Source organism: Podarcis cretensis (assembly GCF_951804945.1).
Source record: "Podarcis cretensis genome assembly, chromosome: 3".
NCBI classification, from domain to species: domain Eukaryota; kingdom Metazoa; phylum Chordata; class Lepidosauria; order Squamata; family Lacertidae; genus Podarcis; species Podarcis cretensis.
This window is the reverse complement of record NC_137172.1, coordinates 82112764-82126054: the sequence shown is the minus strand read 5'-3', so window position 1 is coordinate 82126054 and position 13291 is coordinate 82112764. Positions and strand designations below refer to the sequence as shown.

Below are 13291 nucleotides of genomic sequence, written 5' to 3'. Positions count from 1 at the left end.
ATGAATCTCTTCACCTGCAAAACATCTGCCCTTTACTCTTATACACATGGTCGGCGGTTCGAATCCCCGCGACGGGGTGCGCTCCCATTGCTCAGTCCCAGCGCCTGCCAACCTAGCAGTTCGAAAGCACCCCTGGGTGCAAGTAGATAAATAGGGACCGCTTACTAGCGGGAAGGTAAACGGCATTTCCGTGTGCGGCTCTGGCTCGCCAGAGCAGCTTCGTCACGCTGGCCACGTGACCCGGAAGTGTCTGCGGACAGCGCTGGCTCCCGGCCTATAGAGTGAGATGAGCGCACAACCCTAGAGTCTGGCAAGACTGGCCTGTATGGGCAGGGGTAGCCTTACCTTTTTTTAAAGATCATTTTAGTCAGCTAAATTGCTGCTTCTACTCACTATCATCCGTCTTTGTGATTTACTGAGGTCTTAGCCTAAAGGCAACTTCATTAATAATTTTTAAAGGGTACACATAAACACATTACCAATGAACATGTCCAACTCATGCATTATATTCAGAATTTGTCAAGGAAGATGGACAGGTTTCCGTTTCCTTATGAGTATGCTTGATGTTTGCACTGTAGAATAAGTGAATTCCCTTTGTAAAGTTTGTAGAATAACTATATACTTTTAAAAAGTCAGTCATCACACATCAGCAAATGATCTGAATCATAGGCTGAAGCAGGGAATAATTAACACGAGTAGTTTGGCACTTATTGTTAACTTACTAACATACCATAAAACAGTGAAATGCTAGGTATCTGAAATAGTACTTTTCCACTCTGCCTAGCTTCTAAACAGCTAGCTTTATCCAAGTTTTTAAAAATTCAAATGAGAATTTAACACTGGGAACAATTATGCTAATACTGCCAGAAAATGTGTTTGCTTTGTTAAATTGAGCTTCAAAAGCATTTCAATTGAGCACACATTTGTGATTGCAAGTAAGGCCTATTCTTATATCCATTCAAAATGTTTACTTTATTACAGCTTATTACAAATATGCTGTCTAAAATGCAACAGCATGACTCTTCAATTTCTAGTCCATAATTTTATGATAATTGTGTGTAATAATATGCATGGGTCGACTTCTATGCCTAACAAAGCCCCAGATTTGTGCGATAGGAGCTCTGCTTTCCCCATAGCACAATATTCCCTATATAGGAACATTCTTCAATAAAAAGAGGAAGATTTAATCACATATTTTCAGTTTCCTTTATATTCTCTCATCTGGGTTGCGGCACACTAAAAGAACAAATGCGATCTCAAAAGGCTAATTATGGTATATTTCCAATAGCCAATGTTGGCAACTGAGAAATATGTACTTTATTAAATACCTAGTCACATAAACGTTACTAGGAAACAGATCAGGAACAACTGCAGGCTTATTATTTCAAAATGATACCATCTGAAGGCATATACTTCATTCAGCCAAGATGCAAATTATATTTTATGAGCTGAATTTCCATTTCACTCTTGTATTTTAAAATGTTTTGCCATTTTTGCCTTTGGCTTGCTCATGAAGCCATGGAATTCCCCCCCCCCCATCATTCTGAGAACGTTTCCCCATATTATGCACTTCAAACTAGAATATGAAAAGCAAAGCTGCTCATACATCACAGGCAGGAGCTATATGAGTGTCTCGAGTGCCAGTAGTCATTCAGGCACAGGGAGGGCCTGAGCTTTCCCCTATGGGTGCAAAGACTGCAGGGCACTGTTCCACAGCAGCTCAAGCCTCATTCAGCACAAGGAGACTCACCATAAGAAGCCCATCGGGTTTACTAGCAAGCTAGCCACCTACATAGCTCCACACAGGCAATGGGGCAATGGGATAAAACAAGGAAGAGAAGAAACAACACTGCCTTGGGTGGTGAGGGAAAGCTTCTGCCACATATTGCACCAGAGCAGCCACAAAGATGTTGGACACCATGAACTCCAAATTTCGGCTCACCTGTTTCCTGCAGAAAAGACTTATTCTCTGTGGCTCCATGGCCAGAAACACAAATGCACTGCCTGCACCTGAGAACTAGCAGCTTGAAGCAGCAAATGCTTCACAGCAGGGTGGGAAACTTGTAGCCCTCCAGGTGTTGCTGGACTGCAGCTCCCATCATCCCCGACCATTGGCCATGCTGGCTGGGGTTGATGGGAGTTGGATTCCGACAGGGTCTGTGGGGCCACCTGTTCTCCATCCCTCCCTGCACACCCATGGACTTTAGCTACACGGTAGTCATTGGAGACAGGAAGAAAAACAATTGAGTACATCTTACTGCGCAGATTTAATTCTAATAGACTTCCCAATATTTTCCTCAAGAGGCAAACAAATGGACAAAATATGCGCAGATATATTTTGGGGAGATGGGTGCTAGAAAATAGGGATTGCCTCTGAAGGGTGGGGACAGAAGCCCAAGGTGGGTGGGGCAACATATGTGATTCTTTTTTTAAAACATAGCAAAATCATAGGTTCTAACAAATAAGGTACAGTAATGTAAATGAAGGCATCCATTTACAAATGCTAACGGCATTACAATAACTGAAAGCGGCATAAGATTGAACATCATTAAACTTGGCTAAATGGCTAATTAAACAATCTATAGCCTTTTAAATTGGGGGTATTTTTTGTTTGTTATTATGTTTTGTATTTTTATACTGTAAACCATCCTGTGATCCTCAGATGAAGGGTGGTATAGAAATTTTAATGATTTTGACGATGATAATAATATTATTATTATGGGTGTGTACTTTTAAGTCCTTAATTTACATGCTAATACATGCACCTGGGTGCTTTTAAGTATTTGGTGACCTAATAAACCAAGGTTTAAACAATCATCTACCAGAGATCTCAGCTTAAATTATGTTTAATGTTAACCATGGTTTAGAGTTATGTGCACAGACTAATATATATGTGGAGTTAGGATTTTTTGTCGCAATATGCTTCACTTTGCACTAGCATGGAACTGCATTTGCTATTTTGTTGCCTAGTCACTCAGTTTGGAGAAATTGATTTGGAACACTTCACAATATCTCCCTGCAGACACAAATATTTGCTTTTTAAAAAACCAGCCTAAATGATTTGGTGTCATCTGTAAACTTGGTCACTACAATGGACCAAATGGATTTTATATAGCATACGTAGTACATGATATTATATTTGAAGGTGACTTTTATATAGCATTTTGAGACTGAAGCATAAACTAAAATGCCTCCCATAGAAACCTGTATCAGCCCCCAAATGCAAGTTTGCAGGTCTACAAATCAGCAAGAACTGCAACATTCCAAGAAAGCAATAAAGCTCATGAATGTTTGAAAACATCCACCTTCTGAAGTACTGAAGAATATATACATCCTAAAATGTCTTACAAATGTTACATTGCTAATATATTCCATGGCTGAGAAAGTTTGGCAAATATTTTTTTTCAACTTTATTAGAGATACAACTAAGCAATCACAAGAGGAAGTGAAACAGAAACAAAAAATTAGTAGTAAATATTATTGCAGCTAAAGCAACAACACAGTGTTCACTGCTTCAGAATATGTTAACGAAGGCAAAAGGATTGCACTGAAAGAGTTTTACCAACACACACAAAGAGACAGTTCAGTTCTCTTACCTTAATTTGTGCAAAAGGAGTGTCTAAACTTCCAACATAAAGCAGTCCAACATTCTGCGGAAGAAGCCTAGAAAAGAAAATGCATTTTAAGAAATGTCTGTTCAGTGTTACATGCCTTGCTAAAAGCAGTAGAAATGACTAAATACACGTAAGAAAAGCTGATTTCTTAATAATACAGTACTCCTGTTGCTGAAAGCAAGTAATGCAACAATAAATCAATAAAATGTCTTAACAACAAGAACCTCAAAATAATGACGCATGCACACACACACACACACACACACACACACACACAAAATCAACACACTGGAAAAATGAATATATTTCCCCCCTTCTCCCCTCCCAAACTGTTCTGGGGGATTGAGAAACCCCTCTGGAATACAACTGAGGGACCACAGGGGAGGAGGAGTAGTAGTCCTGTTGCACAAGGCAGGTGTTGTCCACTGTCATAAGCCCATATGCTGATTCAGAATACACAGGATGTTCTCTCTTATTTTGGTGAATATTCCTGCCTCATGAAGTCTCACAAGTCATCTAAAAATTAATACTATAGACCAGTGCAGCAAATGTCTGAAATTGTATAACTTTATCTGCATCATTAGTTAACATTTGAGTTTCTCACCTGTATCTGTAAACATGCAGTACAATTACAATGCTAACACTGACATAGATACAGAATTATAGGTTTATTACAACCCAATCAATATTAGCTACTCAGCCTGAAAGCATTAATTCTTTATCCAGTTTCTAGCTACAAACAGAAATGTCTTTGCCAAAGCAAAAAACCATAAAAAGTCCATATCAACATTTTTTTTTTGTCTAGTTAGAATAAGCTTGCCTCTGTAGATTGCAGAAGTACCATTTTAGCAATAAGTCATCTCTAAAACTTTTGATGCTTTATTTGTTTAGTCACTCTCATAGTAATACAGTCATTAGGACAGTTTAGAATATTTTCCCAAACAGTAAGAAAGACTGTTTGGGAAAATATTCTAAACTTTCCTAATGTAAGAAGTTGCATTTTTTTGGCAAAACAAGCACCAGGCATCACTTAAGTGCCATTTAAAGATCTATTATTTCAAATTACTTCACAAATTGAGTACTGTAAAGTGCAACAAGTCAGCAGTCAATGTTCTAATGATCAACATTTCAAGATAACTTAAGCTTTGATGGACTTCTGCAGAGGGCAGTATTTTCCTGAAAGGGCGCACTTTTGCTAAGCATGTTTTGTATGAGTGCTTTATTCAGCAATGCAAAGCATAATATTAAATAGTTTTTTTATGAAAAGTAAACACAAGGTTTACTTCTCAGTTACAATGGTTGCCTCTTCAGTTTAGGGCAATGTTCACAGGAGATGAGCATGAACACTTGAGGTTTTTAACACTTTAAGTTTAAGGGAAATTGCAATATCATTGTTTATTATTGATAAACATAGGACAGATGTTCATTGTTATTTATTTAGATGCGCCCCTGGGGAGTCGCAGGTTGTTAACAGGAAGCAAATGAGTATGTGTCATAATTAGGGTGGACATTGCCCAGATGTTTTCTGCAGCACTTTTAAAAATGGTTTAGTATTGCCATTTGCAGTCATTTGAACATTTTCTATAAATATATGCCAGTTGGTTAAGCTTTTGGTCAAAGTTATTGTTTCATTTTTATTACAGTTTGTGAAATATGTGAAAAAGGATGCCTAGATAATCCTGTAGCATGTCCTTACCCGCAATTGACAGATTTCCTATCGTGTGTTGAGCATTTTGTTCCGCCTATTTATAAATTATTCAAATAATTGATCTTCTCTTATTCCTTTGGGATATGATTGTGCAGTCTAATCGCCACTGCTGTTAAATTCCCCTCGCCCCCCAGTGAACTCTCAATTCTCTCTCTCCATTTCATCTCTTTGTAAAGTTGTTTTTATCCAATTGGGGATTGGGAATATGGAAACTATTCATGGGGTTTCCACAGTATTTAAAAGTGACTTTGGACTGACACATTTCAATTCCTTTGCCTCCTCTCTGGTTTATGAATGAGATAATAAAAAATGCTTTTGAAAAACAGCATTTCCGTATCCTTGTATATTTTAGAAGTATATTCTAATATCGTCCCTTTCTCCTGTCTCCCATGACTCAATACTTTATTCATCCTAATAGCTACGTCATCATAGTTTATATTATTCTAATCCAGATCTTTTCCCCTCCTCAGTGCAAATGTATCAAGATAAATGTGTTTGTGCATATGCAGTCCAAAAAAGCTGTAGGCTTTGGCTGCAGTGTTGAAATAAGAAGTTTTGCTATCTGTAGCTCTTCCTTTTGTGTAAGTAAAGTATGGTTGCAACATAATCCTCTGCACAGCTTCTTCAAATGCTACCTTACGCCAGTCTTGTATATATCCACTTGGCAGCACACTCAGCGCAGGTAACAATTGCCATGTGAATTGTTTGTTTTGAAGGCCTTGTTTTAACTAGCTGTTGCTGTCCCTATTGGAAGCGTGCTATTTTTGTTATCCAAACTCTGGTCTGCTTTCTCCACTAGCTAGTGCTGCTCCAAATTTACAGAAAGTGTTATGATGTAATATGTGTCATTTTGGAACAGATTCTTAGGTAAGAGGATGGTATTCCAGGGCAGAGATTGAGAAAAAGAAACACAAAATTTGAGAAGCTAGTGGAGGTGAAAATCCTATTAAAGCAAATAGAGTATTTATATTAGGGTTGTCATGCCACTCATGCAAGGCCTTCCACTTGTGCAAACAAACTTCCCCTCCCTCTCATCTCCCCATGCCCCCTCTCCCCAAATCTACTCCCAATTGATGAGGAGAACCCCATTGGGCTGTGTGAGGCTGCTGCTGGGCAAAACCTTGCTGGGCAAAATCTTGCCAAAATCGCACAAGGACTTGCAAAGTGAGCAAATCCTGCCTGAAATGGGCACTGATGCTGGTGGTGGGATGGGAGAATGGTATAGGATTGTGACACCCCCTTCCCATTTCCTGTCTTAATAAGGCTTACTTGAGTTTTCAAATCTTGGACTAAGCAGCTTTTTATAAAACTCATATTGTTCCACATGCAATGACAAGGATGATCACTTTGAATTTAGGGGTGCTTAAAGCATCTAGGAAACCTATCTCTTTCAATTCAGTTGGAAAAATATGGAAGAAACTGCTATATTAGCATTACAACGAATATACTTCTTAGTTTACTATGCTTAACCATTATGCTTTCAATTAGATAAGGAACAAAAGAGAACAATTAAAACTGAAATCCTACATTCATTAACCAGGAAGAAAGGCCCACTGAACTCAATGGATCTATTTCCAAGTAGACACATACAGAATTACACTGTGAGATGCATGCAAAATAATTTCTCCAAATGCATGTAAACAAATAAAATGCACCTATCAGATGGTGCCTGATAACTGATTGTTCAGTTTGGTACCATAATGACCTCATTGCACTTGATTGAGGATTTCTACTTAATTTAAATTATTCATGATCAAACTGTACTACAAAGAAATTGCCTTGTCTACCTCAGACATCACCCCAAAGATCTAACTCACACTGGATGATAATAAACATTTTCCATCTTTATTTTTTGCTTAAAAACTGGTCAATGAGATAATAATTCATATATCACTTGGCCAATTAAGATTCCCTTCTCAATATTATCAGTGAGTATCATAAGTAATCAGCCTTTAGGGTATTCACAGTATTGTGCATTCCAATTTGTTTCACACCACTGGAGCAAAACAATTTACATTCCTCATTGCAGAAAGACTCCAAGATGGCATTAATTCTTCTTTCCAGCTAAATGCTGGTCCAACCAGGTCATTTGCTCTGCTCTGGGATGCTATAAAAGCAGTAATTTGTGGCCTGTGTGTTAATAATGTTGGCATGTCAAAACAAAAACAAAAACTTTGGGAAATGGAAACTCAGCTCAATTAACGAAATAATGCATTTAGAAAATAAGCATTTAAATACACAGATAGTAAAAAGTCATACCCTAATCCATTGTGAAAATGTACGTTTTTATCCTATTTTATCTATAATCTATCTATCACTGAATCATTAAATTATAGCATAAGCAATACAGATAGAAACCCATTTAAATCCATGGCACAGCCCACACCCCTACATTAACACATTAAAAAGTGAATTTATTCCAGTTCCTATATTACATACACATATGTAGTTTAGCTCTAACAAAGACAAGCATATGATTTTTCACACTCATTAGAACCACTATGCAAGATCATTTGTATCCTTCTATGACAAACCTGTAGTTATTAAGCTAGCTTATTCCTACCACTGCCATTATTTTAAAGAAACTGACAGTTTCTTTCTTCCTTTCCCTAATTTGAATGAAATATCTACCACATAACTCTGCCTTTTCATCACGTCAAGGTACATACCTGATTTTGGCAGACCAGAATATAACTTTTTTAATTTTAAAAGCTACTCGGGATATTGCAATTTTAGTAAACTTAAGAATCTGTGATCCCTATACACGACCTCCCCAAAAAGGTTATTAAACAAGAGCATTTTTTGCATAGCTCTAGAACAGAATGGGGATGCAGGTGGCGCTGTGGGTTAAAGCCTCAGCGCCTAGGACTTGCCGATCGAAAGGTCGGCGGTTCGAATCCCTGCGGTGGGGTGCGCTCCCGCTGCTCGGTCCCAGCGCCTGCCAACCTAGCAGTTCGAAAGCACCTCCGGGTGCAAGTAGATAAATAGGGACCGCTTACCAGCGGGAAGGTAAACGGCGTTTCCGTGTGCGGCTCTGGCTCGCCAGAGCAGCAATGTCACGCTGGCCACGTGACCCGGAAGTGTCTCCGGACAGCGCTGGCCCCTGGCCTCTTAAGTGAGATGGGCGCACAACCCCAGAGTCTGTCAAGACTGGCCCGTACGGGCAGGGGTACCTTTACCTTTTAGAACAGAATGAGCATATCTTTAGCATATCAAATGTTAAAATGATGAGCCCCTCCACTCACACTTTCAAAGCACCTTCCTATAATTATGCTTATAATTATCCTACAGAATGCTTCTTTGTGCCCATCCATTGAAGCCGAGTGCATCTAGCCATCCTTTCTCAATCCTTCCTTGTGCCTTGGGAAGTCCAACTTAAAGCCACTGGCAGGGCTTGAAAAGAAATCCACAGAGCCTAATGCAATATCAGGACTAAATAAATAAATCACTATTCCATGATTGCCTTTCTACCCTCATCCTGAAGAAGTGAGGAGCCTTTTTCAACCTGGGGGTCACACTCCCTTGTGGCTGACCTTGTGGCATGACAAAAGCGGGCAGGGCAAAGTTTGTGACTTTCCCCTTTTCTCTGCAAGCTTCCATGTTTGCTCTACCTCCTCTTTAAGCTGTCTCTATCCTCCAGATGCCCCTTCATGGATCACTGCCTTGCCGTGGCGAAGGGGCTTGAATAACTCAGAGAAGCTATGAGCTATGCCGTGCAGGGCCACCCAAGATGGGCAGGTCATAGTGGAGAGTTTTGACCAAATGTGATCCACCTGGAGCAGGAACCGGCAAGCCACTCCAGTATCCCTGCCAAGGAAACTCCATGGACAAAGACAACAGGCATATAAAAGTTATGACGCTGGAAGATGAGCCCCTCAGGTCAGAAGGCGTCCAACATGCTACTGAGGAAGAGCAGAGGACAAGTACAAGTAGATTCAGAGCTGACGAAGCGGCTGGGCCAAAGCCGAAAGGACGCTCAGTTGTGGATATGCCTGGAAGCGAAAGGAAAGTCCAATGCTGTAAAGAAAAATATTGCATAGGAACCTGGAATGTAAGAACCATGAACCTTGGTAAGTTGGATGTGGTCAAAAATGAGATGGCAAGAATAAATATTGACATCCTGGGCATCAGCGAACTAAAATGGACGGGAATGGGCGAATTCAGTTCGGATGACCATCATATCTACTACTGTGGGCAAGAATCTCATAAAAGAAATGGAGTGGCCCTCATAGTCAACAAAAGAGTGGCGAAAGATGTACTGGGATGCAATCTCAAAAATGACAGAATGATCTTGATACGAATCCAAGGCAGATCTTTTAACATCACAGTAATCCAAGTTTATGCACCAACCACTGGTGCTGAAGAAACTGAAATTGACCAATTCTATTAAGACTTACAACACCTTATAGAAATGACACCAAAGAAGGATGTTCTTCTCATTATAGGGGATTGGAATGGTAAAGTAGGGAGTCAAGAGATAAAAGGAACAACTGGCAAGTTTGGCCTTGGAGTTCAAAACGAAGCAGGGCAAAGGCTAATAGAATTCTGCCAAGAGAACAAGCTGGTCATCACAAACACTCTTTTCCAACAACACAAGAGACGACTCTACACATGGACATCACCAGATGGGCAGCATCGAAATCAGATTGATTATATTCTCTGCAGCCAAAGATGGAGAAGCTCTATACAGTCAGCAAAAACAAGAAACCTGGAGCTGACTGTGGCTCAGATCATCAGCTTCTTATAGCAAAATTCAAGCTTAAACTGAAAAAAGTAGGAAAAACCACTGGGCTGGTAAGATACATTCTAAGTCAAATCCCTTATGAATACACAGTGGAAGTGAGGAACAGGTTTAAGGATTTAGATTTGGCGGACAGAGTGCCTGAAGAACTATGGATGGAGGCTCGTAACATTATACAGGAGGCAGCAACTAAAACCATCCCAATGAAAAGGAAATGCAAGAAAGCAAACGAGGCCTTACAAATAGCGGAGGAGAGAAGGCAAGTAAAATGCGAGGAAGATAGTGAAAGATACAGGAAATTGAATGCAATTTCCAAAAAATAGCAAGGAGAGACAAGAGGGCCTTCTTAAACGAGCAATGCAAAGAAATAAAGGAAAACAATAGAATGGGAAAAACCAGAGATCTGTTCCAGAAAATTGGAGATATGAAAGGAACATTTCGTACAAAGATTTCCATAATAAAAGACAAAAGTGGAAAGGACCTAACAGAAGCAGAAGACATCAAGAAGAGGTGGCAAGAATACACAGAGGAACTATACCAGAAAGAAATGGATGTCTCGTATACCCCAGGTAGTGTGGTTGCTGACCTTGAGCCAGACATCCTGGAGAGTGAAGTCAAATGGGCCTTAGAAAGCATTGCTAATAATAAGGCCAGTGGAAGTGATGATATTCCAGCTGAACTATTTAAAATTTTAAAAGATGATGCTGTTAAGGTGCTACACTCAATATGCCAGCAAATCTGGAAAACTCAGCAGTGACCAGAGGATTGGAGAAGATCAGTCTACATCCCAATCCCAAAGAAAGGCAGTGCCAAAGAATGCTCCAGCTACCACACAATTGCACTCATTTCACACGCTAGCAAGGTTATGCTTAAAATTCTACAAGGCAGGCTTAAGAGAACTCCCAGAAGTGCAAGCTGGATTTCGAAGGGGCAGAGGAACCAGAGACCAAATTGCAAATATGCGCTGGATTATGGAGAAAGCTAGAGAGTTCCAGAAAGACATCTTCTTCTGCTTCATTGACTATGCAAAAGCCTTTGACTGTGTCGACCACAGCAAACTATGGCAAGTTCTTAAAGAAATGGGAGTGCCTGATCACCTCATCTGTCTCCTGAGAAATCTCTATGTGGGACAAGAAGCTACAGTTAGAACTGGATATGAAACAACTGATTGGTTCAAAATTGGGAAAGGAGTACGACAAGGCTGTATATTGTCTCCCTGCTTATTTAACTTATATTCAGAATTCATCATGCGAAAGGCTGGGCTGGATGAATCCCAAGCCAGAATTAAGATCGCCAGAAGAAATATCAACAACCTCAGATATGCAGATGACACAACCTTGATGGCAGAAAGTGAGGAGGAATTAAAGAACCTTTTAATGAGGGTGAAAGAGGAGAGCGCAAAATATGGTCTGAAGCTCAACATCAAAAAAACAAAGATCATGGCCACTGGGCCTATCACCTCCTGGCAAATAGAAGGGGAAGAAATGGAGGCAGTGAGAGATTTTACTTTTTTGGGCTCCATGATCACTGCAGATGGTGACAGCAGCCACGAATTAAAAGACGCCTGCTCCTTGGGAGAAAGGCGATGGCAAACCTAGACAGCATCTTAAAAAGCAGAGACATCACCTTGGCAACAAAGGTCCGTATAGTTAAAGCCATGGTTTTCCCGGTAGTAATGTATGGAAGTGAGAGCTTGACCATCAAGAAGGCTGATCGCCGAAGAATTGATCCTTTTGAATTATGGTGCTGGAGGAGACTCTTGAGAGTCCCATGGACTGCAAGAAGATCAAACGTATCCATTCTTAAGGAAATCAGCCCTGAGTGCTCACTGGAAGGACAAATCGTGAAGCTGAGGCTCCAATACTTTGGCCACCTCATGAGAAGAGAAGACTCCCTGGAAAAGACTCTGATGTTGGGAAAGATTGAGGGCACAAGAAGAAGGGGACGGCAGAGGATGAGGTGGTTGGACAGTGTTCTCGAAGCTACAAACATGAGTCTGATCAAACTGCAGGAGGCAGTGGAAGACAGGAGTGCCTGGCGTGCTCTGGTCCATGGGGTCACAAAGAGTCAGACACGACTAAACGACTAGACAACAACATCCTCCAGATGAGGGACGTGGGTGGCGCTGTGGGTTATACCACAGAGCCTAGGACTTGCCTATCAGAACGTCCGTGGTTCGAATCCCCGCGAGGCGGTGAGCTCCTGTTGTTTGGTTCCTGCTCCTGCCAACCTAGCAGTTTGAAAGCACGTCAAAGTGCAAGTAGATAAATAGGCACCGCTCTGGCGGGAAGGTAAACGGAGTTTCTGTGCGCTGCTCTGGTTCGCCAGAAGCGGCTTAGTCATGCTGGCCACATGACCCAGAAGCTGTATGCCGGCTCCCTCGGCCAATAAAGCAAGATGAGCCCCACAACCCCAGTTGGTCACGACTGGACCTAATGGTCAGGGGTCCCTTTACCTTTATCCTCCAGATAGGAAGTGTTTTTTTCCAGTGTAAGAGCTGTGGTAGCTTTCCCTTTGTGAGCCTTGCTGTATTTGTTGGCATTGATGATGCAGCTACTCAAAAGTGGCTTTCTAAATTTGGGTCTGTTAACCTGGCACAAGAGAAAGCTTTGTAAGAGAAAACTTGGGGATGGGGTGAGGGACTGCTACAGCAACACATAAAACTGCATTGCTTCTTGGAATGCATATGCTTCCACAAGGCTAGAAATTATTAGGAACCTACAAACTTGCTGAAGAATTGCTAAAGAGGAATCTTGAAATAACTCTTGTCTCACCCAGCTTCCTCATCCGCAGCCCACTTGCCTGCAACACACCTAATAGACAGTCCACTTATATATAAAAATGAGGCTAAAAATAAGATGAATGGGAAGAGCTTACATACCCTTCTCCACCAACTCTTGTTATTTTAAGACGAAAATCCACCGAATTCAGACTGGGTGGCTTCCATTTCAAAATGTCATCACATCGTCCCGGCTTGTATTTCTTAAAAAAAAAAAAGAATAAAAATTAAAGGAACGTTGTTTTGTTTTTAAGCCAGCATTTGATAGCTTGTCAGATATTTCAGAATGGCCGTGTCTGTACTGTAACATCCGAAAATTCATGACTGGTGCTTTAACATGAAGCAGGAAGTAATCAGACCTACTAGAAGGTGGCACCATGCTATATGGGATTTTACAAGCCTCTTCTGTAAAATATATGTTGCCCCTATGATTCTTCTTAATCTGCTAA

General features: G+C 40.6%; 1 protein-coding gene across 2 annotated transcripts in view; it reads right to left on the bottom strand.

Moving 5' to 3' along the window:
- RNGTT (RNA guanylyltransferase and 5'-phosphatase) overlaps positions 1–13291 on the bottom strand; it is a 119497-nt gene that overhangs the window by 10517 nt on the left and 95689 nt on the right. For both annotated transcript variants that reach the window (XM_079970484.1, XM_079970483.1), the window contains 2 exons: positions 12945–13045; positions 3597–3663 (listed from right to left, as the gene is read on the bottom strand). In XM_079970484.1, coding sequence (XP_079826610.1) covers positions 3597–3663; positions 12945–13045 — 168 coding nt within the window. The remainder of the gene's footprint in view (positions 1–3596; positions 3664–12944; positions 13046–13291) is intronic.